Consider the following 27,441-nt stretch of genomic DNA (forward strand, 5'->3'; position numbering starts at 1 on the left):
GCAGAAGTAATGGTTCTCTCTTCTTAGTTTAGTGGAATGTCTAATTTCTTGACTTGCAGATAAATCATTTTTTCTTTATTTTTTCCTGGTCTGCAAAAGAAATAAAAAGAGGAGATGAGGAAGAAATTATGAGAAGGCTGAAAATGACAAATGGGTATTAGCTTTGTCCAGGATTAGTTTTGTAATGTGTTCTAAGTGGTGATTCTCATAAAGAAAATGAGCAGAGCTTGGTGAATAACTAATGTGAGTAGGGTGGTTTCTAAAAATCTCTTCTAGAAGTGCACTTTGCCTAAGTAAGATCCGTTTTTCAGGGAGTTTTGCCCTTCTCTGTAATAGTGAATGTGGATAAAACCTTAATTCAATCCTATATCAGTTAAAGATGGTGATTGCAAAATCTAGACATTAGTTCTGCCAATAACATTTGAGAAATTGTTTTCACCAAGTTCATTTACTTTTCAGCAGCTGGGCAAGTGAAGAATGCAATTAAAACATCTCTTCAAATTGCAAGTTTTCTCTATCATTTTGTCTTTGTGAATGCCAGGATGTTGCTGATACTCATTGTAGAAATACTGCTTCCTTCATTATGTTGTTCCCAGCCATGCTCTTTGGACACGTTCCTTTTTATAGTAATATTGAGTCAGGTGTGGGCTGTTCTCAGGCTCCCAGCTCCTCAGAGAATTTCTCCCACCTGGAGGTGGTTGGTCCTTCTTCAGTTTCTAGACCAGTCAAATCTGAGACAAAGGGTAGCAGAAGCTCACCCAAATCACGCAGTGGTGCTAGCATCCTTTAATACTCCAGATGGGGGAGCCCAATCAAGTCTGCTGAGCTCCTGTGGTCTCTACCAACACTATCTGCAGCAGTGGCAACAACAGCAACATCAACAATAAAAGCAGCAGCAAGATCAACAACAGCAATAGCAATGAACATAGCAGCAGCAGCAACAATAACAACAACAGCAGCAGCAGTGGTAACAACAGAAGAAGTAACAACAGAAACAGCAACAGCAGTATCAGCAAAAACAGTAATGACAACAGCAGCAACAGTAATGACAGTGGCAACAACAACAGTAGCAGCAACAATAGCAGCAGCAGCAAAATCTGCAACAAAAACAATAGCAACAAAAGCAGTGGCAACAACAATAGCAACAGCTTCAGTAACAACAGAAGTAGGAACAATAGCAATGACAACAGCAGTAACAGTGGCAGCAGCAGCAGCAGTAACCATGAGAGTGGCAATAACAACAGAAGTCACAACAACAAATAGCAGTGGAAACAGCAACAAAAACAGCAGCAACAGCAGCAATAACAGCAGCAGCAGTAACAGTAACAACAGCAGCAGCAGTGGCAACAACAGAAGAAGCAACAGCAGCAACAGCAACAGCAGCATCAGCAAAAACAGCAATGATAACAGCAGCAACAGCAATGACAGCAGCAGCAACAACAGCAACAGCAATAGCAACAGCACAAGCACCAGCACCAGCACCAGGAACAGCAACAACAGCAGAAACAACAACAGTAGCAGCAACAATAGCAACAGCAGCAAAATCAGCAACAAAAACAATAGCAACAGCAGTGGCAACAACAATAGCAACAGCAACAGTAACAACAGCAGTAGAAACAACAGCAATGACAGCAGCAGTGACAATGGCAGCAGCAGCAGTAGTAACAATGGCAGTGGCAATAACAACAGAAGCCACAACAACAGGAGCAATAGCAGCAGCAATAAAAACAGTTACAGCAGCAACAGTAACAACAGCAGCAGCAGTGGCAACAACAGTAAAAGCAACAGTAACAACAATAACAATGCCAGCAACACTAGCAGCAATAGCAGAAGCAACAACAGCAACATCAGCAATGACAGCAGCAGCAAGAGCAACGGTGGCAGTAGCAATAACAGCAGCAGCAATAGCAACAACAATAACAATAGCAGCAACAGCAGCAACAATGACAACAGCAACAACAGCAGCAGCAGCAGCAGCAGCAGCAGCAAAAATAGTGTCAATAACAACAGCAGCAACAACAGCAGCAATAATAGCAGTGGCAGCAACAGCAGTAGCAGCAACAATAACAACAGCAATAACAATAACAATAGCAACAACAGCAGCAATAACAGCAGCAACAGCAGTCACAGTAAAAACAGCAGCAGCAGCAACAACAGCAACAGCAACAGCAACTATAGAAGCAGCAGCAGCAGCAACAATGGCAGCAGCAACAACAGCAGCTACAACAATAGTAGCAGCAACAGCAGCAACAATAACAACAGCAGCAGCATCAACAGTAAACAGCAGCAGCAGCAGCAATAGCAACAGCAGCAGCAGAAACAGCCAAAGCAGCACAAACAGCAAAAACAATAGCAACAGCAACAATAACAACAGCAGCCACAGCAATAGCAGCAACAGTGGCAGCAACAATAATAACCACAGCAATAGCAGCAGCAATAACAACAGCTACAATGGCAGCATCAGCGACAGCCAAAGCAGCAGAAACAGCAACAGCAGCAGCAGCAACAGATATGATAGCAGCAGCAACAGCAGCAGCAATAAAAACAGCTACAACAGCAACAACAGCGACAGTAGCAGCAGCAACAGCAGCAATGACAAGCACAGCAGCAGCAGTAGCCACCATTGACTGACCACTAACTAAATGCCAGGCACTGCACTGGGGGCTTCACTGCACCGTCCCATTTGTGAACCCAACACCCTGAAGGTGAGACAAGTGCAGGGACCCTGGAATCTGGCTACCAGTGTTGGAACCTTGGCTCTGTCGCTTACTGGCTGTGTGACTTTGGGCAAGTCCTTAGGCTCTCTGTGCCTGGGTTTTTTCAGTTATCAATGGGGTTAATAATAATACCTGTTCCATAGGGTTGTTGCGAGGATTCAATGAGGGAGCACATAAGGGGTTTGGGAACCACTGGTTGAGAACTCTTAGTAACTGTTAGCTGTTGTTATTCTCATTTTCCAGAAAAGGAAACAGTCTTAAGAGGTGAAATAGGGTGTATGTTGGTAAGTGGTACAGGCTATGTATGTAACTAGGATGGGCCTAGTGCTCTTAGGAACCAGTGACTTGAATGGTGGGGGAGGCCTCCTGCCCTGCCCTGTTCCTGTGCTGTACCTGGAGTCTGCTCCATGCCACCTGTGCTCTGCCCTCCTGCTCCCGGACACCCTGCCTCCTGCAGGCTGTGTGCCCCCTGCCCCTGTCTCTGCACGTGGACTCTTCTCCCAGCTCTGGCTCGGCCCTCACCTTCTCACACTCTCCTTCTGTGATTCCCCAAGCCTTATGCAGATCTGTCTTCTATATGTGAACAGTGAACTAGGTTATGTAACACGGAAAAAAGAAAAGTGCGAATGTTCATAGGAATTATCTGTAGATCACATAAATAGAAAGAATGGAAAATAATAACAGGAATAATCTTTTGAAATATCTCTTTAGCCTGCTTTGACCCACCCTCATGAAAATGAAAAACTCTGACAAGTATAGGTATGTGAGTGTCACCGGGCCACTCTTCACCTAAAAACATATTTTAAAATTTGATTTCCAATGAACAGTCTAGCTACATATTTTCCTGTTCTATAGAACAGCTATAAAAGCATCTAAACATTGGCTCTTGGACATTCATTAAGGATCAGGCACTTGACAAGCAGTATCCCATTTAATTGTTAAAAAAATCCAGTGAGCAGTACTGTTGTCCCCATTTACAGATGAAGAAACTGAGACGTGGAGGTGTTAAGGCCATGCAGAAGGGAAAGTGAGGATGGTTCATCAGACTCTACAGCCCATGCTCCTCACCAGCCCGAATTACTGCCTGCCTGACACTGGAGCTGGCTAGGAAAAGGAACTTCAATCAGGGATGCTGTTGAAGGACCTCGGCATTTATTCCACAGGTATTGGTGAGCTCCTGCTCTGTGTGTTCAGGTTTTGTGCTAAGCCCTAGGGACACGCAGTGCACAGGATATCATGTCTGTCTTCAAGGGGAGGTGCTCATGCGCGTGGGGAACTGCACTGAGACAGGGGCACGAGGATAGCAGTAGTCTACATCAAGGGTGTCAGACTCAAATGTCTGCATGCACCAGGCAGATAATGTACCGGACAAGACAATAGGGAATAGTGGGGACTGTGGCCTGCTGGGGATGGCATGTCCTTCGAAAAGCTGAGACATCACTCAGCTCCTACAAATTGTCAATAAGAGGAAATGCCTATTCAGTGTTACCAAATCTTCTGACTTTTTAAAATTTTATTTTATTTATTTTATTTTATTTTATTTTGTGGATCCTGGAAGTCCAGTTTATGCGGAATTTCCACTTTTAAAAAATACTGTTTGGGCCAAACAAATCATTTAAGAACTTGGCGTCCTGTGGGCTGCCAGTAAACCTCTGGCCAAATTCAAAATTTTCCAACTCTAAGACTCCAGTTCTAGGAAAAGCCTCAGACCACCACGATTCCAAGTACTGAAAATGTTAAATAGGAAGGTTTTGTAGAATGGATAAAATTCAGCTGAGTTTGTGGCACCAATAGGCCAAAACACAGAGTAAGGACAAAATAAATTAAAATATCTAAGCATATTGCATAAACAAACTGTGGGGAGGGTGTCATATAGGTTTCTCTGTATTTCAATTTTTTTAAAAAATCTACTTTTTGAATAGGTTTATGTGGCTCAAACTTCAGAAATTGTAAAAAAGTATACATTGAAAAGTCTCCTTCCCACCTGTATCCCATAGCCACCTAACTCCATAGATAACCAATGTTATGGTTCTTGAACATTCTTCCAGAAATACAAATGTATATATACATATCTTTTTCACTATTTTTGCACAAACCGTAGAGTATGTATTCTTCTATGTTCTGCTTTTTTGTTTTTCCTATTAATAATACATCTTGGAGAACTTTCCTTAGTGTATATAAAGCTGCCTCATTCTTTTTAATGAGTATAGTATTTTATTGAATGGCATATCATCATTAATTTAAGTGGGCTCTCAATTGATGGGCAGTTCTAATCTTTTGTTGTATAAAAATTGTTTCTACCTTTTGTTATATAAAAATTGTATTAATGGCCAATCCTGTACATAAGTCATTTTGAACATGTAAATTCCTAGAACTGTGAAATTGCTAAGATTTCAAATCTATACACCTATTAGCCATATATGAAACTTCATTTCCCACATTCGCTCCCAATGCAGGATGCTATCAGGTAATTTGATCTTTTACTATCCAAGAGGATATTAGCACAGCGGTAATTTGCACTTGTCTTACTATGAAGGAGGTTGAGCATAATTTCATATATTTAAGAGCTATTTTTTATTTTCTTTTCACTGAATTATGTGTTCAAGTCCTTTACCTATTTGTTAGGGCTCTTTATATATTGGGAAAATTAGCCTTTGGTAGAATAATAAATATTTTCTCCAAGTTTGTCATTTTATTTTTAGCTTATGGTAGTTTTCCAATGCAGAAATTTTAATTTTTATGAAAGCAGACTTGTTGATCTTTCTTCTATGGGTCCTGGATTTTGGGGAGTCATGTTTAGAAAGACCTTTCCTACTATGGAGGTATAAAAGAATGCTCCTATCATGTCTTCGTTATTTTAATGATTTTTTTTGTACTTTTAAGTTTTTGATTTAGTTTAAATTTATCACAATGTATGGTGTGAGGTATGAATTCAACCTAATCTTTTTTTTACAACTGGCTATACGGTTTTCCAAAAACATTTATCAAACATTTCATTTAGGAATTTCAACTCCTCACCTCTGCATGTTTTCCACTTCTTCAATGGTCTCAGGCAAAGCCTTCCCTTTGGTCTCTGGTAGCAACAACACCAGTCCCCCAGCAACCACGCCAATCACAGCTGAAAGCCAGACACGAATCACATTCAGAACAGAAAAATGCAGGTTCTATAACTAGTGCTCCCCTTACTTTTACTTTAAGAAGTTTTAAGTGTTTTCCTACACTTATTTACAGATTCCTTAGCTATCTCTGGTTGCCACATTTTCCATCGTAAATATTATACCAATTTCAAACTCCATTGGATTACAATTCCTTAAAGGGAATGAAATATGTAACATTTTGAGTCAAGATTATTCTGGGTTAGAGAATTTTAATATTGCCACAATATTAAGATCCTTTGGAGTCAGACAATAATCTGGAAAAAAAAATTAACTGTAAGAAAAGAAAGAACAAGCCACTATAAAGCACTTGGTAATGAAAATAAGTCAAGAACTTGGATTATTACTAGCAAATAAATGTAATGAATCATGTATTTATTACTACATAACAGTATTAAAAAGTTTAGCCAGGCCTTTTAGTTCAAAGTCAGATGTTCACTGAATTCCTGTTGTTCCTTTTTCCTTTGTCTCTAACTATCATCTTTAATAATAAACACTTTAATGCTTTCCTTTCTTTAAATTCTGATAAAAAATTTTTGTCTTTAAAGCTATGTTTTTATGTTTTTCTATAATACAATGCAGGAAGGGGGATATGGGTTCTTTATTAGTTTGGTGGTTTCAAAACACTGCACGCTGGACTCCATTTTTGTGTCTGCAAAAAATGGCAGAAACAGAGGCCTCAGAGCCTGGAGGCACAAAATGCAAGCTACAGCACTGAATGCCTGGGCTCCGACTCCAACTCCTGCAATGACTGGTCTTAGGGCCTTGGGAAGTCCTGTGATCTGCAATGCTCCAGATTCCCCCATGTAAGGTGAGATAATATGCCCACCTCACAGACTTGTTATGAGGCTGCAATGAATTAATATTTGTCAAGCACTTAGCATAGTGCCTGGCACATGGTATGAACTATGGAAGCGCTTACTACATAATTAACCTCTCAAAATCTCTCCAATCTTCCCAAGATTCATTTGGTTATTGTAATTAATGCTAACAAGAAACATTCGGCTGGCATCTGAGCCTCTGAAGTGAGTGAATTATGATGAATATAATCAATTAATCAAATTATCATCCATTTAGCATTTTATATTTGCAAAGACAGGCCTAAGCAACAAGGATAATCTGGGGCTCTTTCAACCAGGACTTTCCAACGTATTGATTTTCAGGCTTCTTGGGTTACAATGTTATGGCAATGTCAAGTCCACAGTCAGCGCACCATTACTGTGTGGTAAAGAAAGGGAAGGAAGATAAAAAGCAGAACTACTAGTTTTCCTACTACTTAGGTTAAAGGTTGGTGAGGGAAGAGGATACAACTAGTAGCAAAAATAAAATTGGGATTGTCTTCGGGTTTACTTCCAATGTTGAAGTGCAGTGATGATCCTTTATCTTCTGCAGGGGAAGGTGAGGCATGGGCGGGTTCCTCTGGGTGTGGACTTTGCATTGCTTTGTTACCGAGCACTGGACTTGGAGAAACAGGAAGCATCTATTCAGAAATATCCCACTGTCCCATGGGTCACCCGCTGCTCACCTATACAAGTGGCCAAGATTGAGGCATCTCCAACTTCCTCCCTGGAAGGAAGGAGCCCAGAGGGTATGATGGGCACTTCCTCAAGCTGGAAAGGGAGCTCTAGGGACAGACCCCTCTGCCAGTGTTGGGGCAGGAAAGAATTTGGGGCACACTCTGTAGCCACACCGTGGTTTTCTCAGGATAAAGAGCTTGAGTTCTATCAGCTTTGGCTGTCGCGTTACCACTAAGCTGGAATGTGGAGGAATTCACTGGGTCTGTTTTGAGAGTGAATTCGATCAGTGATTTGGAACTTTTGCTGGCAGATCTGCAGGGGTGGAAGATTGTCCCCATCACCAGTCCCCGGAGAAGCAGGGAAGAGAGGGAATGAGCAGGGGGACTCGTCTGGACAGCGTGTGGCATTAGGAGCCCAGCAACGGGGGCTTCACTGGTGTGCATCTGAGGGGGTTCTCTTCCTCTCCCCCCGCAAGTTAAGAGAGTGTCGTATACCCATGAGAAAGACATTACATATTCAAATTAAAGGTGGCTCAGAAAGTGGTCTTCGAGGAGACTGAGCTGGGTACACTAAGGTGTTCCCATTAACCTGAGGAGGTGAATGTGTGTGCGTGAATCTGAACACACCTCGGCATTGCCAGTGTCTGTGGGGACATGCAGAGGAGAGGGGCTGTCCCACAGTCTGTAGCTGTGGAAAAACGATGGACATTAAGTGAATGGAAGTGGCCAGTATCCCCAGTTCCTCTCACAGTCTGCAGACTTCACGTGCAGCATCTGCCTCTGTGAGTTAATTGCTGATAATTAGACATGTCCCTGTCACCTTCTGTCCTGCAGGCAGGGAGGGTAGGGGCTCGGCACTGGCACATTCCCGCCTTTTCCTGACTCCACCGGCAGCAGCAGAAGGGGAAATGCTGGCCAGTAGCTGCCCTGAGGAACTGGGGACGGGGGCGGGAGCACGGGGGTGACACCCACGCAGGTGCTCCGTGGTGCTGTCTCCTTTTCTTAATGGGTCTGCGTTTCCTCCGGGTTCCTATTTTGAGGTGGAGAAATGGAGATCTCTGGACAATAGATTTTCGGTGAAAGCCCTTTGTGAGGATTTCTTACCAAACACCATGAGTGGGAGCTCGAGCCAGATGTGCATGAGCCGGTAGACCAGGAAGGGTGTGACGATGCCGCCAATGTCACATAGGGAGGAGCAGACGAGGACGCCGAGATTCCTGAGATGCAGGAGCAGACTCAACCCTCTAACGCATCCCAGCACAGGTGTCACCTCCCACCCACCCCCTAATAAGCACTCCCCTCATCGTGCAAATGCCTGAGAACTGAAACAAATATTTTCAATGCACAAAACAACGTATGTACACCATCCCTTCATCTTCTGTCATTCCTGTTTTATGTAAACCCTAAGGTGGTTAATGGTGGGGGCCGATCTTCACCTCTCACATCCAGGGTTCCAGAGCCTCCTGACACTGCTTGGGCCACCGTCCTGCAGCTGCGTGGCGACCCTGTTCTTGCAGGCCGGTTCCTTCTGTTCTCACCACAACCCCTGCATCTCACCCCAGCCCATCAATGTGACACAGGGACTCACCTCCCCTCACACTGTGCTTTGAGAAGTCAGGGTGCCTCTGCCTTCACTTGTGGCACTTCCAACCAAAACACAAATGTTGCAAGCACTCTTCATGCTGAGGAACAGGGACTCACCTGATGAAAGTGGGGTATAGTTCAGCATTGACCAGGCACACCATCTCATAGGCCATCGTGATGCCCATCCTGCCCATGCACGCGGCAATGATCTTTAGCCACTGTAGATCTAGGGGAAAGGACACCACTTACACACACTGCACATGATCCCCCTCTCCAACAGCACCCCAGAGCAGTGTGTGAGGAGAAATACCACATTCCAGACTGGTTCTTCTATAGACTCACTTAGATACAATTCTAATATTTTTTTTCTAAAAAAGCCTTTTTTAAAAAGAGCAGTTTTAGATTCACAGCAAAATTGGGAGGAAGGTACAGAGAGTTCCCGTACACCCCCTGACCCTACATGCACGGCCCCCCCACTATCAGCACCCCCACAGTGGTACATTTGCTACAACCAATGAGCCTACACTGACACGTCATATCATCCATAGTTTGCATTAGGGTTTGCTCTTGGAGGTTACAGTCTGTGGGCTTGTACACGCAAATGTGTGATGGCATGCATCCATCATTACAGTGTCACATGGCCCATTTTCACTGCCCGGGGGACCCTCTGTTCTTCACCTAGTCAGACTCCTCTTACTCCCTACTCCCTGGCAACCACTGATCTTTCTACCGTCTCCACAGTTTTGCCTCTAACACTCTCTTTAGCTCTCTGTTGTTAATGACAACAGAATTAAACTAACTTTATAGAGGTCACTCCAAAGAAGCAAAAATATATGGGTATATTTTAAATACTTGCTAATAACTGAAAGATTCAAACAAAGCTCTGTATTGCTGGAAGGATTCTGTTCTGCAGGCTTTTGCTGCCCTTCATTGAGAAAGCATTTTAAAAGGAAAGGAAGGAACTGAATAATTGTGTATCGGTGGCATTACATAGGTTTTCTCATTTACTCTGCAGAATGATGCAGGAGGACAAGGGAGTTGCCTCAGTCATGTCTGGGAAGTCCTGGAGTGAGACTTCGGCCATGGGCTGCTCTACCCTAGAGTCCATGCTGTCTGTTCTAGGTCGACTCTGGCCTGCAGCCGGGGCTTCGTGGCCTCTCTTGTCATATCATGTCAGGGAACAACTGGGTGCACTTGTTTTCAAGGGCAGGTTGGCCATATGTGTTTGCTCAGGAAGGTCCCAGATATTGCCCTCTGTCTTTCCAAATCAATTTGGATGATTAATTGCATGGTCTTCCTATCCAAGAGCCATGCTACCCCCTCTTCTCAGTGCCTTGGAAACAAGATCACAGCTTGCACTGAACTCACCATCAGGGATAAAAACCATGGCTAGACAGGCTGCCCCTGCCACCATATTTGACACAGCCCAAGGGTAACGGCGACCAATGCGGTTGATGGTCAGGATGATGGCGAAGGCAGCTGGGAATTCAACCAGGGCAGAGTAGAAGAAATCCAGGTAAACGTTGTCCCCTGCAAGGCCCATGTGCATGATGAGGCCCTGATAGAGAACAGCGCTCGTGAACCTGAGCAGAGAGGAGAGCCAAGGTGAAACCAAGCCCCAAACACAAGCCACCAAATGGGAGTGGCGTCTGGAGAAGTACGAGTCGATCACGGGCCACCGTTCCCCCGGACCTGCCCCTAGCTACTTCCTCTATCCCGTTGCTTTTACGAACCACTTCAGTGGCTGGCTGTGACCCAAAGCCAGGAAAGGGGAGGAAATTAGGACAGCACTCCTGGCCAGACTGAAAGCCAAGAGTGATTAACAGAGTGATTTATTTAGTAAAGCTATATCAGGTTATTAGCAGTTGTGAGCTATTTCTCTCTTTGTGGTCTCTAACACAGTTGGCATCAAAAAGACTGACTACTTAACGCAAATGTTAGGAAACCAGAAGACCACACGGGCACAGGCTCCCTTCTTGATTTCCCTCTAGCCTGATGCAAGCAAGGCTTTGACAGTGTTTCTAGTTTTGTTGACTAAAGTGGTTATTATATGTAATGGAAAATATGAGGATAATCCTCAAGAGTCATAATTATTCAGAGAAGGGAAGAAGGAATAATGAGGACAAATTTCAAAACTGCTTTTTCATGCAGTGCAGTGAAGTTTGCTCAGCTGGCTGCTGCGAGCTTTGCTTTGGTCGGTGATTGCACGTCCTCATCTGGCTGCCCTGAGACCCCGCGCTCCCTGCTAGGAAGCTGCCTCGGTAGAAAAGCACAGCTCCACGCTCCGAGCGCAGCCTATAGACGGCAGACACGGTGAAGTTCAAGTGGCTGGATTGTGGAGCCGGTGGATTATTCTTTTTCATAAGTTTATTTTTTTTTTCTTCATGTAGAAAAGAACAGAAAAGGCCAGCCCTGTACAATCATAGAGATCTGTACTCATCATCAATTAATCTATCCCAATAGTTCTCAGTTTCAGCTATTAGAATTACCTGGAGAATTTAGAAACTATTGGTTCCTGAGCTGGGCCCTATCCTAGACCATTAAATCAGTATTTCTGGAGATGGTGGTCTGGCCTTGGTATTTCATAATCTCCCAGGTGATTCAAATGTGCAGCCAATGCTGGGAATGCCCTGATCTATGCTTAAGGGCTGTGAGCTGATTTCAACATTTGCCTGGGAGAAGCGGTGGCAGGGAAAGCCACCGTACATCAGCCGCGTCGCCGTCCACCGTCGATGCTAATGCTGGGACTGGGTTATGTTTCAGAGACGCCCTCGTTCCCTCCCTTAATGTGAGTGATTGTGGTTAAAGGAATCGTAGGGATCTTAAAGTGAAAAAGTATTCCTTACCAGTTATACATCAAGATCCAAGTATGCTTCCTGATCTGGGGGGTTCTGACCAAGTCAAGAAACGAAGGAGTCAGCTTCTCACCTGCTTCCTCATCAGGTCTCAGGTTCTAAGGGCAGAGACAATGAAAGCAGCTTTGTATGTTGTTGAGTGATGGTGTCCCTGGGCTGCAACAGGGCATAATGACAAGACCTTACACGATCAAGTGCCCACCACGTGCCCAGGACCACACTGAGCACCTCACACTCTTTATCTCAATCTTTATAAAAGCCCTACAAGGTAGGTTTTATTTTTCTCATCCCAGTAGAAGAGGAAGCTGGGACACAGAGGCTCATGTCTAAAGCGATATTGTCTGTAAAGCGCAGTCCCATGGCCCAAGGGCTGAGGGTGGAGCGACAGGTCTGCCCACCTGGACCCTCCTGCGGCCCCTCGGGCAGGAGGCTGTGCCCTGGGACCTCAGTGGTGTCAGCTCCACAAGGCCACCTGGGGATTCCTGTGCACAGACAGTGACGTTTGAGGAACCCTGCTCTAACAGGTAGTATAGGTGGTGGAGTTGAGAGTGTGTGAAAGAGTGAGGCCTGAGGGGGCGAAACCTCCAGCTAGACTTCTGCAATTCCCTGAACGTCACCTCCTTTGGCGAGACAGTGACTCACGTGTGGTTTATCCCCTGGACAATCGCTGAAAGAATCTAACATGTAAGAATCAGGGGCTATGCCAGTCATGAGTGGAAAAGCATACACGTTTCAACCACCTGGAAACAGGGAGGAGGTGGGACAAAAAAGCCTCCCAGTCAGAAAGTCCTCATCCTCAATGTCATGTAAATCACAAATTCTTACAGGTAACCTATCTACATTCTCATTCAGAAATGACGTGTTTCAGCATAATTTTCTAACAAGCTTGATTTTCTCTTTTTCCAGCCTCTATCAGATGAAAAAGTTTCAGTTCAAAGTGATGAGATCTACTGAAGGCAACCACTGAACACAGATAATGAACCCTCAGTAACTTAATTCTATTCAAGTCAGGGAGTTGCTTAAAACATTTTGGGACAATTTCTACCCAAAATGTTTAAAATTCTAACAAATTCTTAGTGTTTAAAGAGCTGTTTTACTGTCGAGGCGTCTGACCTGAGGAAGCCAGACACACAGGTGAACAGTAGGCACTAAGGCAGGGATGGCCGGCCAAGCCTAGAATCGCAGAAGATGGAAACTCCTCATTTGACTTTTAAATGACTTCTGGTTCCCTTTTAGTTTCATGTTTTCCATCTGTTTAAAATATTTTCCCAGGGAACCACAAATCTTATGAGATATCCTCTTGCATCTCACCATAGGTGGGCCAGCATGCTGGGGGGGTGGGGTGGGGGGAAGGGGAGCTTTTTGCAGCTCCCCCGTCGAGATCGCTGGCTTTCATGGGTTTTCCCATATCCTCCCTTTTCACTGTTCTCTGATTTGATCCTTAAGCCCCAGGCTCACCTGAAGAGAGGGGGGCAGAGATTTTCCATTTTTCTTTGCGATGTGCTTAATAATCCTGATGGCTTTGGCATTTTTGTTCTGGGAGATCAGCCACCTCGGAGATTCAGGTACGCACCTATGATACAATGTCAGTGGAGAGGAAAATCTTACTAACCACCCCTCCAAATATTCATGATCAGATCTTACACAGAGGGGTTCAGTTGGATCTACAAAGGAAGTAAAGATCATGCAAGGGCATATGTGGTTCTTTCCTCCTGCAAGTGCTGACTTGTAGTCAGCCTTGTCCAGGAAGCTTTTGGATTCCTCTGCAGAGATTTCTAAGTGGAACCCCAGGAAGCAAGCTGCAAAGCAGGGTGCAACTGGGTATCCAACTCTGTGCTATAAGAAGGAGAGGCAGGCCAGCTGGGGTGGGCCCCAGGCTCTGTAGAGACCTGAGAAGGAGGTGGGAGTATGTACACCATCACAGGTGAAAGCAAGAGGGTATGTTACGCCAAAAGGTGATTTCCTAAAGGAATGAGATAAGCACTGAAGGTCAGATGGTGGAGGAACTTAAAAGCCAGTCTGCGTAGTCTGAGCTTGATATAGCAGAGCTTGGGGAGCCCTGGCAGGTCCTCGAGCAGGACTATAGCCATTGGATCTGTGTCTGGAGAGGACTCTGAGTGGTGGGTTCAGGGTGAACAGGAAGAGGAGGAACTGGAGCAAGGAGGGGGCAGGATGCTCTCATGGCAGCTCTTGAGTAGAGGTAGGAAGGCCCCAGGTGGAAGCATCACTCTGGGGGAGAAGCTTCTGGGAGGCACCAGAGGAACTTGGGGTGATGTTTCTGTGGGAGCGCAATGGAGAGGAGTCGGGGTGATTCCTTGGTTAGGACCTGGAGTCCGGGATGGGGGCATGGCATGCTCCACCACACTCAGTCCACAGCTCACAGCCTGAATCTCCCACTGTGATGCTGCAGGACCATTTTTCTAGATGACATCTGGTGCCATGCTCAGCTCCAGTTGCCCACACTTCAGGAAGCACAGAGTCAGCTTGGCCAACTGTTACCTGAGCTGGAGGGCCAAGAACCAGGAGGGTACCGGATCAGAGAAGGCAGGAATTGGAACAGTCTAGTTTAGAGGTGAAAGCTTGGGTGGACTTGGAGAGGCATATGCAAATAGTTAAAGAACTTCTGAGTAGAACAGAAATTAATTTTTTTGGAGAATTAGGAACGTTGGGTTAAAATCACAGGAATGAAAATTCTGGCTCAATCCAAAGACTGCTGAAGATGAGCTATGGGTTCTATAGTACAGTGGCTCACTTGATGACAAAGGACATGTTATCCATGACAGTGTTCAAGCAAAGACCGATGATTATCCACCAGGGGTGTTACTGTGGGAATCCCAGCCAAAGACAGGAAGCTGGACTAGAGGGCCCTAATGTCACCTGAACTCAAAGAACTGACAGCTTATGAGGGCCATCAAATAATGCAGTGGCAAGTGAACAGTGGATCCCCACAGCATGGGGGTGACAGAGATGAAGGCACGATACCATCGAGCATGGAAGAGGCCCCCCCAGGCCTGGGCAGGCTTCGGGGAGGTGAGGATTGGTTGGAGCCCCCCTCCTGTGACTTCCATACCCCCCTCTGCTCCTGTAACCCCGCCTTTCTCTCCGATGGCACCACCTCACTCTTCTTCGGTCCTGGCTCCTCTTCCTTGGCTTGGCTTTCAAAGATTGGTGCTTTCTGTGTTCTGGCCCTATCTCCCCCACTCCCCAACACTATTCATTTTCTCTGAGTGGTCATCCATTGCTATAGAGACAACAAAGACATCCATGAATTTTATTTGAAATCCAGATCCTTAAATTCACTGGCCCCTGGATATCTCCCTGCAGTTTCCTTCCAGCACCTCAAATTCATCATGTCTAGAGTTCAGCTCACCACCTTTCCTTCCAAATCTGCTCCTCCTTCTGGGTTCCTTACCTCTTTGAGTGACACCCCTACCAATATGCAGGCACACAAGCCTACACTCTGGGGTCATCCACCTGACACTTCCTCTCTCTAAACCTCCACATGCAGTCTATTGCTAGCCTCTGTTGCTGCCACCTTATTAGAATTGTTTATAATGCTTTTCTCCTTCATACCCATGGCTGCTGTCTTAATTCAGGCCCTTGTCATCTTTTGCAAGGGTTATTGCAACAGTCTCTTTACTGTTCTCCCTGCCTCCATCTTTCCTGCATAACACCTGTTTTCTACTCTGCATCTTGAGCAATCTTTCAAAAATGTAAAGCCCATCATGGAGCTTGTAGAATTGTAAGTCAATTTCTTTTGATTCTGGCAAGAAGAAGTGCATCAGAGGTGGTAATGGGTGGGCTTTTATGCCATGTTAAAGCATTAGTTCTTATTCCGAGGGGGAAAAAAAGTGAAAGACTTTTAAGCAGGGAGGGACAAGGTAGAATGCAAGTTTTAAAATGTAGCATGAAGTATGGATTAAAGGACAGTAAACCAATGTCAGGAAGACCAGCTGGGAATCCATCATATAATCCAGGTGAGAAATAATGATTTCCTAATGAGAACAGGGAAAAGGGGGTAGATTCAGAGATATAAAGGAGGTAGAAATGGGTCGAGGCAGATGAGGGAGAGGTGGAAGATAAGGGTCATCCTCAGAGTGCTATGCACTGAATGTTTGTGTCCCCCCAAAATTCATACAGTGAAGCCCTAACCCCCAATGTGTAATTTGGAGGTATGCCTTTGAGAAGTGATTAGGTTTAGATGAGGCCTTGAGGGTGGGGCCCCATGATGGGATTAGTGTCCTTATAAGAACAGTAAGAGAGACCAGATCTCCTTCTCTCTCTCTCTCCCCTATGAAAGGACAGTGACAAGTCGGGCTGTCTGCAAGACAGGAAGAGTGTCCTCACCAGGAACTGAATCTGCTGGCACCTTGATCTTAGACTTCCCAGTCTCCGGGTCTGTGAGAAATAAATCTCTACTGTGTAAGCACCCAGTCTATGGTATTTTGTTATATCAGCTTGAGTTGACTAAGACACAGTTTTATTGGCTTTTGGATGAGAAACAGGCTTCCTGGGAATGATTGGGATGGTTAATCCTTAGGCAAGACAACCATGGGTAAAACAAGTGCATAAATCCAGGAGAAACTAAATAAGGGGGTATGCTGCATGGGAGAAAGATTGGGTCTGATAATTCAGCATCCCCCTTGCTTTATTTCAGGTAACCTCATATTAGGAGTTTATAATAGTTTCTGCTGCATCTGCTATTTTCCATGTGTTTGGGTAGGGATGACAAACATATTTTACTTGCCTTGGTAACTCTGATTGATGGGTATGGTCTGCCTGGAGTGCCATGTTTGCTTTGTCTGGGATAAAGTCTGCTGTGATTGATTGGGGATGTCTGCCTCGGGCATGGATACAGGCAAGTGTTGAAATGAGTGCCGTGCTGTGCCTTCTCAGTCCTAAAGTGTGCTCTGAGGAGGGACAGAATAATAAGACCAATATCTCTTCAAAGGGTCTGCAGTCCAAATTGTACCACAGCTGATGAAAGCTAATTTAAACACCAAATAAATAATGTGGAAATGTAAGATTCAGGTCACAAAAATCTTCATCCCAAAGGGAAAGGACATTTGATTTCCAGAGGGGGAGACAGGTTGAAGCTTATTATGTTTATCTCTGAAACACGGAATTGGGCTTCCTGTAAAATAAGCCTGGAAAATGAAGAAAACTTCAGAATTTGGAAGCACATTGTACATAGAGAAGGCAGCCTTTTCAGCAAAATAAGTTATTTCAATTTATCTCCGTTTTGTTTCAAATGGACTTACCAGTAGTAGAGCAGAAAGCAAAAGTTGGGCAGAGTAACCGTGAGCTGCAGCCACCTCCAGTGAGGAAGTGCGTAGGCCACCCCGGCCAGCACCAGGAGCCCAATGGTAAAGATGACTTGGTAATAGATACCCACTGTCCTCCGATAGTTCAGCCCAACAAATTCTGTAACTGCAGAGAGAATCCAAATGGTCAATGCAATTCAGTACAACAGTGAGTTGGCTGTTCAACTAGGAGGAAACTAGAAGGCCAACCTCAAAAATATAGTGCAAGTTCTAGAATTTTCTATGCAGCTCTCTAAACAATTTTAAATGTTCTTTGGAGCTTATGTTGTTATAATTATTTCTGTTGTATTAATTAAATAAATCTTAGAATCCCACATTAGATGGGATGAAAGGCCGGCCAACATGAGCAAAAATGTTTGATGTATAGAATAATTTTAAAGACAAATTCATCTGCATTTCAGACACATGCAAAATTTTGATCTAGAAAAATAAGGCAGTGATAACTCAAGACTTGAATGAGTCAAACATTGAATTTAGATTGTAAATGAGCACCTTAATGTATCTTATTCTCCTACATGGGTAAACTTTTTTTTTTTTTTTCAATCCCATCTATTGCGTAAATGGCTTGGAAACCTAACAGTGGGCTGGAATCAGCTAGTGCTAGCTTGCAAGAACTTATTTTTAAATTTTTAGGGCTTTTGCAAGCTGGTTGTTTAAACCCATTGGTATCTTACAATCAGTGATCGTGGGAATGTCTACACCTTGGAAATTGGAAAACACTACAAATCAGGGCTCTTTATTCTCCAAGAGCCAATTTACCAGCATACCAGTGCATGTGGTATATCCATCCCGTGAGTACATCATGATGGGATGTATGAGCTCCCTGTACATGGAATTAAGGGATAGTTGTTTTTATATGACAGACGTGCTAGAATTGAAATTCCAGATACTCCACAAGCCAGTTTTTGCTTTAAATGTTTGGCAAACGTGTTCAAGTCTTCAATTATTTATAAACCAAATAGAAATATACCCTAAAAATATTTCTATAAATTACTATGAGTTATTCAAAAGTTTTTTAAAACAGAATTAAACAAAATGATGCAAGTTCCCAAGAAATTGAAATGTCTGTCTTTCAAAGTGGTTGGGGTCATGGATGAGTTTGAGGGAGGTGGATAGAAAGAAGTTGAGTAACAAGGTCATTCAAGGACATTCAGAGGAACTGGAGAAGAAGGGCAGGAGGCCGAGATGAACTTTTGCTGAAATTGACTTTTATACAATTCTACATATTTTACACATTGTGTATTCTAGAAACCAAATCACTGGTTGAATAAGTGCACACATTAATTCCTTCGTTGATGAAACATTTATTATAAACAGGTGTCTACCTTGGCAGGGATAGTATTAAGCACCATCTCCTCTTCCTCTCACAGAATTCACTACATTAACTTTGCCAGGTAAAATTGTAAGCACACATATTCTAGCTCTCTCATGTGTAATGAAAGCTTTACTATTATTATTTTAATTTCAAAGTGTTCATTTCCCTTCATAGAGATGTTATTTGAATGTAGCCAAAGGGAAAGTAATAATGAGGTGAACGCTCAAGATCTAATTATGGCAGTGATTTTTCTTTGCCATGCTGTTAGAACTCAAATATTCTCTTGCACTCTGTGACCCTCAGCCATAACTCTGGCTACCAATGAGTAGGATGTAATTACACTCCTGGTGCAATACACGGCTTGCTGAGTAACCTAGATTGACTACAGTGCTTGTATTCTCAATTTCCTTATATATAAATTGAGAATAATCATGGTTTACTAGAATATGTTTATGCAAAGTATTAAAGTTCCTTACTATCTATCATATATCTCGTCATTGAATCTTCTTTATAAATAGGACTGGTAGGCTCGATTATTTTTTCTACATCATACTCCAGGTTACAGAAGACAAAAATTCCAAGAGATATCTAAGAATCTGGGTGGCGTGATGCTTGCTCTTGTTTCTGCCTGCATTGTTTTTTTTTTTATAGGAAGAATGCAGAATGAGTTGACGGAAATGATGTTAGAAACCACTCTGATACAGAAAGAAAATCTCTCGACGCTGCCTGAGGCAGGTCCTTTTTCTGCACAGCTACCCCCCACTGACTGTGTCCCGGCAGCCGTGTCCCCTTGAGCGCACAGCAGCAATTACGAGCATTCTTACTCAGGATGTAGCTTATTAACCAGCCTGCTTTGCTGACCAGTCCTTGGATCAAGCGAAAAATTAACATCCAAGTATAGCTTGGGGAAACGGCCATGAGAACTCCAGACACAGCATTTATGAGGATTGTAACTAAGAGGCAGAGTTTACGGCCAAACCTGCAGGGAGAAAAACAAAGAGAGGGAATCAATTAAATGTGATTCACGAAGGTTGTAGAAAATCTAAACAAAATCAGAGGTGAACTCTCAGTTATGGAAATGCAAGAGGCAACAAGCCCCATTCACCCCAGAATTAATGTACCTTCTCGGTCCTACCTGTGGTGCATGTTCAGGGAGGTGATAATTCTCCCAGCCACACAGTGCTGAATGAGCTTGGGGTCTACCTAGTCTTACATGATGGGAGAGCTGGGGTCTTCACACTCAACCAGCTGCCCACCCAAGACAGTTGGGCTTTGGAATAAACAAAATTCAACACTTGATGCACACCCCTATCCCTTTTCAACCCTGCTTTTGGATTTGTGGTCATTGCACATCTCCATGGGAACTCGTGTTACCCATGTGGCCATTCCACAGGGCGTTCGCTATGAAGCAGCCTGGAGGGATGGCTTCCGCACATTTTATTTGAGGGACGTAGGTGTCATCAGTGTAGGGGCTTGGAGGCTTGTTCCAGTGCACAGAATAGAGGAAAACACCAGCAACCTGGGTTTAATCATGGCCTTACCACTTACTATGGTATTATATTCAGCCTTACTCAGTTTCCCCATCTGGAAAAGACTGTCTGACCCTACATTTAAATTAATATCTCACTTACAGAGCTGGGCACATATTTTTGCGCCCTTTCTCCTTTCTTCCTTCTGCTTGTGAAACTGGCTGTCAGAGAGCGGAGTGGGGCTCGATCCTCTTATCTGCATAATTTCATTGTGCCCTCCTGGTTTTGTTCTAAAAGACTCCCTAATCCACTGTTAGTGGATATTTTTTAAATTCTTCATGGAAAACAATGTTTTATTGCATCTTTGTTTATATACTTCAAACTCAATCAGTGCTTTTTATCATTAGGATTGCACATTCTAGTCATGGCTGAACATTTAAAAATTTATGTTCTTATTATTAGGCAACTATATTCTAGTGAGCGTTTCAAATACTAACCACTTCAAAATAATCTACATCATTAATAATTATTTTGAAATTTAATGTCATAAATCTGAAATTAAAGATCAAGCAGTCTCATTAGTAATTAATGTAAACGGCTAAACTGCTTAAAAGTCTTAAAATTCCATTTTGACCATGTTATTTCTTAATTCTCAGTCAATGGCTCCCCATTGTAAAAATATCTCTTGGCCTTTAATTTAAAGCCATCCAACGTCACATCTCAATGTAATTTTTTAGCCTTTCTTCCCACATTCTCCTACCCAAACCCCCCTCCTTTACCCTCAGAAATTTCATAATCTATGAACATTTGCTCAACTGGTAATAATTCTTTAACTTCCAAAGCTGACTCAGGCACACAATAAAAACCACAGTAATGCCCCGTAGATGGACACAATCCTCTGGACGAAGAAAGGGAAAATTCATCATTTGAAACACAGGACAAGAAAACCAAATTCATGTGGCAGAAAAACTTCATTGAAGACAGGTTCCAAATAAGGTACAATGCTATTTTTTTTTAAAAAAAAGTCACGGCTAGAAGAAACCTTATAGATCTGGGATAGAGGTTTTAGACTTTTCCCCCCAACAGAGCCACTCAAGAGGTCAAATAAAAAACAAACAGAGAAAACAGGAGAGGAGGGTGGGCTCCCAGTACTGCCAGCTCTGTAAGTCCTTTAGCTTCTTGCTCCTCAGCCTGTGGCCTAGGCCTGTCAGCATGCTTTAATTTCACTGAGCCTCAGTTTCCTCACCCATGAATTCCGGATAATAAAATCTACTGTAAAAGGCCATTGTGATCCTAAATGAAAGAAACACATGAGGATGCCCGATAAGGCACTGGCACACAGGAGTCAGTGGGGGACTTGTTTTGGAAGGTCCTATGTAGATAGGTAAGGTCAACTGCAACCCATGGGACCTGGATTCTGCTTTGATCTAGTTCCATCATGACATGTAGACAGTGGGCTACTAGCTCTTGACAGCCGATTAGACTTTCGGACTATTTGCAAGCTAGTTGTAAAAATAGCCATTATTAAATTATATATACTTACAATTAAATATGCAAAAGATCGCTTTTATATTAAATATGCAAAATATATTTTTATATTAAATATTAAAATATATTTTTATATTAAATATGCAAAATATCGACCATCTATGCGCACAAGTTTGTTTACGTCTATCGTGTCTGTATGGTGGAAATGTGTGTAATGGTGCACATGTCTAGCCAACTCTGTGTCCAGTGACCACACTGTGGTAGCTTGAAATGGACCACGGTGGGAGTGTTCACACCACGGAAATCAGTAAATGCTACAAACCAACACTTTTCCCTGCAGAGAGCCAGTTACTAAACATTTTCAAGCATACCACTAAATCTAGCCCTTATAATTACTGATCTTTTAGGGTAAAAAACCTGAAGTTGGTGAGAGATTATTTTTTTGTGTCAGGTGATACTCAAAATCATTCTTTAGGAGATTATGAATGATGAAATAAATTAGACATCTTATAAAAGGTTCATTTTCAAGTTCTCTAACACATGCCCTTCCTTCTTTCCTCTCTCCCTTCCTTTATTCTTTCTTCCATTTGCAAAGCTGACCCTGGCAAAGTTGACGTGGTGTAAGACTCGGTAGTCTTATCTACAAGCTTTTCATACTGCCTCCTGATTCTCTTCTAAAAGACACCCTAATCAGCTGTTACAGCATATCTTAAAAATGCTTCATGGAAGACAGTGTGTTTTATTTAATGCTGATACGATCTGTGGATAAAATGGGTTTCCATGGGACTCTTGTGTCATTGTATAAAATCTGAAAATTGTAGGCATTCAGTTTGCAAAGGATAAATCGCTTGTTTCCTTTGAACCCTGTGGCGGCTGACTTCTGGCGTTAGCCTGCCCGTCACAGTGTCACGAGCATGCACAGGTAGAACGACAGCACCACGAAGACTTCAGGCGGATTAAGGAAAAGCAATAGAGGTATGTCTACAGCCTTCTGGGGAAGAACAGCGAGTGGTCGGCAGAGATTTTAACAACAGGAACAAAATAATGAGGTCGTCTAAGAAGGTGGAGAACTGACTGGAGATTAGAGCTCGGGAATGCACTGTCAGGGGCAGTCAGAAGCAGTGTCCTGCCCGTTGAACGGGATGAGAATAATTAGCTCATGTCTTTGACCTGCAGTGTAAGGACGGCTCAGTCACCTGCGTGCTCTCGGGCTGCCCAGGGAGCCGAGCGTCACTGTCCCCCCACAGTGGATGCGAGAGTGAGCAGCAGGCCGGACTCTGGACCCGCCCTGGTTAATGTGTCTCCCTCTACCTAATGGGCCGTCTCTGCACAACGTTCTCACTTCTGTGGCAATAAAAATAAAAACGCTACCTGCCTCCTCACCTCCCAAGGCTCCCACAGGAGAGCCCTGGCGGGAGGCCAAGCGACAGGTGCAGAGAGTGTCCTCCCAGGCCAGCGCCTCGGCTCTGTCCCCCTTCCCTGCTGTCACCCGGTGACCCAGGCCCCTGTAAGATGCAGACGCCCTGCGGGGTGTGATCAATCTTTAACACGTCTGCAAGTTTCCATCTGGCCTGATAATATAACAGCCAGAGAAAACACTGTACTTACATTCAACATTATACTCAGCTTTGGATTTATATCATAGATGTAGTTGGGGAGGGTGTAACATAACCTAAAGTGTATTTACGTTACCATTTACTTCAGAATAGAATATAAATATTTATATTTTATACATACATATAATTATGTCATGCATTTATATATTATACACAATTACATATAGTTATATATCACTTTCTCTCTAGGTTACTGATGATTAGAGAGAATAATACGAGGGGTCTTCAAAAAGTTCATGGAAAGATTCATGTTATCTTTTAATTCTATTTTTCCATGAAATTTTTGAAGTACCCTTGTAGTCTCCAAGAGGTTGAACACAGTGCCTGGCACATGAAAAAACACTCAATAAACAGTTGAATCTATGAATAGTAAATAATTAGCCCTGATGACCAGATTATTCAAAGTGCATATCACATATAAAGCACATTTTTCTGTTCTTTTCCCTTTTGAGGATAGTAAAAATATCTAATTGGTCATCCACAAGCAAAGCTATTTGTTATGAGGAGCTTTTGGCATGGTGATCATGGGATTCCAAAACGATGGATAAATAAGCGATACAAGGCTAGCTTGGTTAGCTCGAGTGCTGAATACTGGCCTGCTGAGGACATGGACTCATCTGAGGGGACCATCTGCTGTGTGCCATGTGAAGAGGTCTTTCCTCATCTCTCTCCAGGGGCACCAACACTGTGGAAGTGGATATTTACCTCTATGGTGTAGACACATCCTGTTCCCATTTCATTAGATTACATTTGAGGTTCCATGCACATAGTCACATCTAGCCCCAGGGACCCAGTCCAGGAATCTTGCAATCCAAAGGGCAATGGGGAGATTCTACACTGGGTCTGATGCTGGTGGCTCCCACTGTATTAGAGAGAAGCAGAGGATGGGACAGAGCTCAGAGGCCCTGAAGGCTCATGACCAGGTGGGTGGCAATGAGCCCCAAGAATGAATTAGGAATTACCAAGGAGATTAAATCATCTGTCACCCTGCCTTCTAACCCTAAGCTGCTGGATAGCCCACAAGGAAAAACTGCTGCCTAATGTTGAAACATCCCTCTATGTCGCCAGAGAATTTGAAAATAAAGGCTTTGGTCATTATTATTATAGCAGCAAGACAAATCTAAGGCTGTGAAAACAATAGACATCAAGGGCAGGAGCTCGTGGTCTGTGAGTTTTGGGAAAGGATGGCATTCAAACAGGGGCAGGTGAATCCGAGTCCTCTCCAAACCTGTGGGATTATTCAAATTCCACCACAGGCGCTTCACCTACCTGTCTGCTACGTAGCCGATACTCACAGAACCGATAAAAAATCCTACGTTCACTGCCGACTGAAACAGGTCCAGCATCCAGGAATTGGCACACACTAGGTTAAACTGCCGAGATGTGAGATGTATTCCGAGCCAGTATAGAAAGAAAACAAAATCCCGTTAGGATCCTGTTACACCTGACTCAGCCCAGGGAACTCAAATATGCCTTGCATTGAACCGGTGTGGCTGAAAGGCAATAAACCAACTGTTTCTTCACTTTTCTTTACACACCAACATCCATTTAGCCTTCTATCTGGCATCCATTTTTTTCCTTTCTACTTTTAATACCCAGAGGCCAGTAGGTTCATGAACGTGATGCCCATGCTACCACGAGGCATCTGGGCTGCTGGGCATCTCCTTGCTGTCTTTAACAGGAAGGGGATGAGGAATGTGCTGCTGAAGGCCCCTTGCTCTCATTTGCAATAAGAGGCAGGTGGCCACGTGGTACAGGTGCTGGCCTGGAAGTCAGAAGATTCAGCATCTACTGCTAACTCTGCCAAGGCACCCCCTCTGTGGCCCACAGCAAAGCTTTTCTGTGCTCTGGGCCTCAGTTTCCTCATCTCTGATGGAAGGGATGAAATTGCCATGCTGGAGAGCCTCTTGCAGTTGGGTGGTGTTGTCCCTGAGATTCGCATTTTATTTAATTGTTTCATCACTTTAGATCCTTCAAAATAGGCTGCTCTCTCTAAACGTCTGTTCATGCACACACGATCCAAGCAGTCCCTGTAAATCAAGCCGGGAAGCTGGCTTTCTCTGTCTGTATTTTCAGAATAATGTCTCTCCCCCATTTTGCTTTGCCTCCAATAAAATCTCTATTTTTTGTTTTCTCTACATTTATTGAAATGAGGCTTCACAATTAGATTTTAATGTGACTGTATCTTTTCAATAAAGTAATAACACCAGAACTTCTCCAGCCCCAAGTGGTGTTATATGGACACTTTGAGCAAATTAAAAAGGAGAAAAAAAAAAAAGAAAAAAAAGCCACCGGCAGAAAAGTACACAGAATCACACAGTAAGGCACAGTTCGGGTGAGCTTCACACCCTTTTAGGTGTATGTCTGCACGGGGGAAGAACAGAGCTCGAGGCAGGGCTTCCAGAAAAAGAAGAGACTTAAAAATATCCCCTTCCCTGGCATCATTTCCAGGAGCTCTGATGTGCTTTTGCTTGTTTCTTTGTGCTGCGACTTGCATACACTAGAGTAATTATTGTCGGTATTTGAGGAAGTTTTAATGAACCCACTCCTACTCCAGAGTAATTGGAAGCTGCATGTTTTCATTTGGAAGCCAGGATTTTATAAGATACATTGAGTCCAAAGAGCATGTCTGGGCACACTTATAAGAACCGGTGCTTTCCTAGTTGCCTCCTTAAAAGAAGCTCCAGTTTTTTTTTTTTTTTTTTTTTTTTTTTTTGTCGTTTTCGTGACCGGCACTCAGCCAGTGAGTGCACCGGCCATTCCTATATAGGATCCGAACCCGCGGCGGGAGCGTCGCCGCGCTCCCAGCGCCGCACCCTCCCGAGTGCGCCACGGGCTTGGCCCAGAAGCTCCAGTTTTTGCTTTGCCATTCTGAGTCCTGAGCTCACTTACCTCAGTGACGATGGAGGAGCCAGGTGTGTCGTACACCCAGCCGTCACGACAGGGGCCCAGCGGCAGGTGGCTCCTATTGGCGGCCAGACCAGCCAGCGGGTCCTGGCAGCCAAGGGTGCTCTGGTTCCAGTCCACCTCATACCGCCGGCACTGGCGGAGGAAGGCTTCATCTGCAGCCCCCAGGCCCGGCACCGTGTAGTTGAGCTCCTCGGCCAGGCTCCAGCCACAGCGATGGCTCAGCTCAGCCACCCCGGGGCTCAGGCAGCGGTGGTCGGGAGTGAAGCCCAGGAAGACGATGCCCACGTAGATGGGGGCGAAGGTTGCAGAGAGCGGAGCTAAGAAGAGAAATGTTTGTTTCTGGAAAAAGTGAAAGTCCCCTATCTGCTCTAGAATGTCATCCACGGTGGGCATGATTACGGGAGGCGGGCAGAGTCCTGAGGCTTTCCCCTGAGCTGCCCCGAGTGTGGCCGAGAGCAGCTGCGGCAGGCTCAGCACAGCTCTGACCAAAAGTCAAAGGTGATAGTTTACTTTAGAAAGCGGCCAGCCCGCAGCACAGACCTTTCCTGGTGGGGCCTCTCCAACGAGGGGCTGTCCCGCTATGCTCCCCAAATTCCCTGAGCACGCTCCAGGGCCAACGAGGTGATTACTGTGACATCATTCTCCACGAGTGTGGCCACCCCACACCGGCACCACAAACAGCCCTTTCTCTGCATCCCATGGGGAGGGACCCGAGGGCTGTCCCATATCACAGCCTGTTAATCTTTCTCTGGCACACTAAGCGTCCAGGAAATTAATATATTCCCATGTCACCCACGCAGCCGGCCTTTGATTCACGGTACTACAGAGAAGGCTGCGTTTTTGGCTGCCCTTGCCCAGTGTCATGGGAATCGGGGTCTGGGGTCAGAGCTCTTGTCAGCATTCAAAAGGGTTTGCAGATTCTACCACTGGGCTCTTCCTCCAAAGGAAAAGTGAGCTCGGGACACATGCTGGGGCTGCTTGCTTTGATTTTTCCCAGAATTCATAATCCTGCTTTTTAAAAGTGTTGACTCCAGTTGGTCATTCTTGTCTTTCAACCCTGAAGTGTCCTTCCCCTTGAGCCTTTTGTGAGGAAAGGATAAATGTTCCCCTCCCATAGGATCAGGAGTCGATGTGGGCAGGAGTGTTCTCATGCCGCTATCTTGCCGTCCTGGATACTCCTGTCTGTGCAATATCCACAGAAGCAGTTTCTCTCTGAGCTTCTCCTGCAAGCCATAAATAGTAGAATCTCATGTCCCCAAAGCCAGCCACAAAGCCTAAAAATATTACTCTGACCTTTCCCCTGACTCTCTGTGTAAACCATTAAGACCCTTATTCCAGCGTGGTCCTTCTGCAGGGAGGAAGGGACGCTGCACAGGAGGCTGCAGACCGGCCTTGCTGTGCTCCCCACGTGGCCTGCTGCTGTTGGGTCACACCTTTCACCCCAGCAGATCTCTGCACGGCTGCCCACGCTTCATCAGACCCAAGCATGTGC

The 27,441-nt window shown here is 44.4% G+C and overlaps 1 protein-coding gene across 1 annotated transcript; it reads right to left on the bottom strand.

The window, feature by feature from the left end:
- Nucleotides 1–23: 23 nt before the first annotated feature.
- On the bottom strand, nt 24–26,342 carry SLC22A2 (solute carrier family 22 member 2). The gene is made up of 11 exons (XM_063097976.1): nt 25,932–26,342; nt 24,309–24,412; nt 19,291–19,445; nt 17,089–17,257; nt 13,286–13,400; nt 11,819–11,925; nt 10,341–10,555; nt 9,090–9,198; nt 8,493–8,605; nt 5,736–5,835; nt 24–90 (listed from the first exon to the last, which is right to left on the bottom strand). Exons 1-11 carry the CDS (start codon nt 26,340–26,342, stop codon nt 24–26), a joined length of 1,665 nt encoding a protein of 554 aa, XP_062954046.1.
- Between the last annotated feature and the right edge of the window lie 1,099 nt (nt 26,343–27,441).

The sequence above is a fragment of the Cynocephalus volans genome, chromosome 5, assembly GCF_027409185.1.
Source record: "Cynocephalus volans isolate mCynVol1 chromosome 5, mCynVol1.pri, whole genome shotgun sequence".
Classification (NCBI taxonomy): Eukaryota; Metazoa; Chordata; class Mammalia; order Dermoptera; family Cynocephalidae; genus Cynocephalus; species Cynocephalus volans.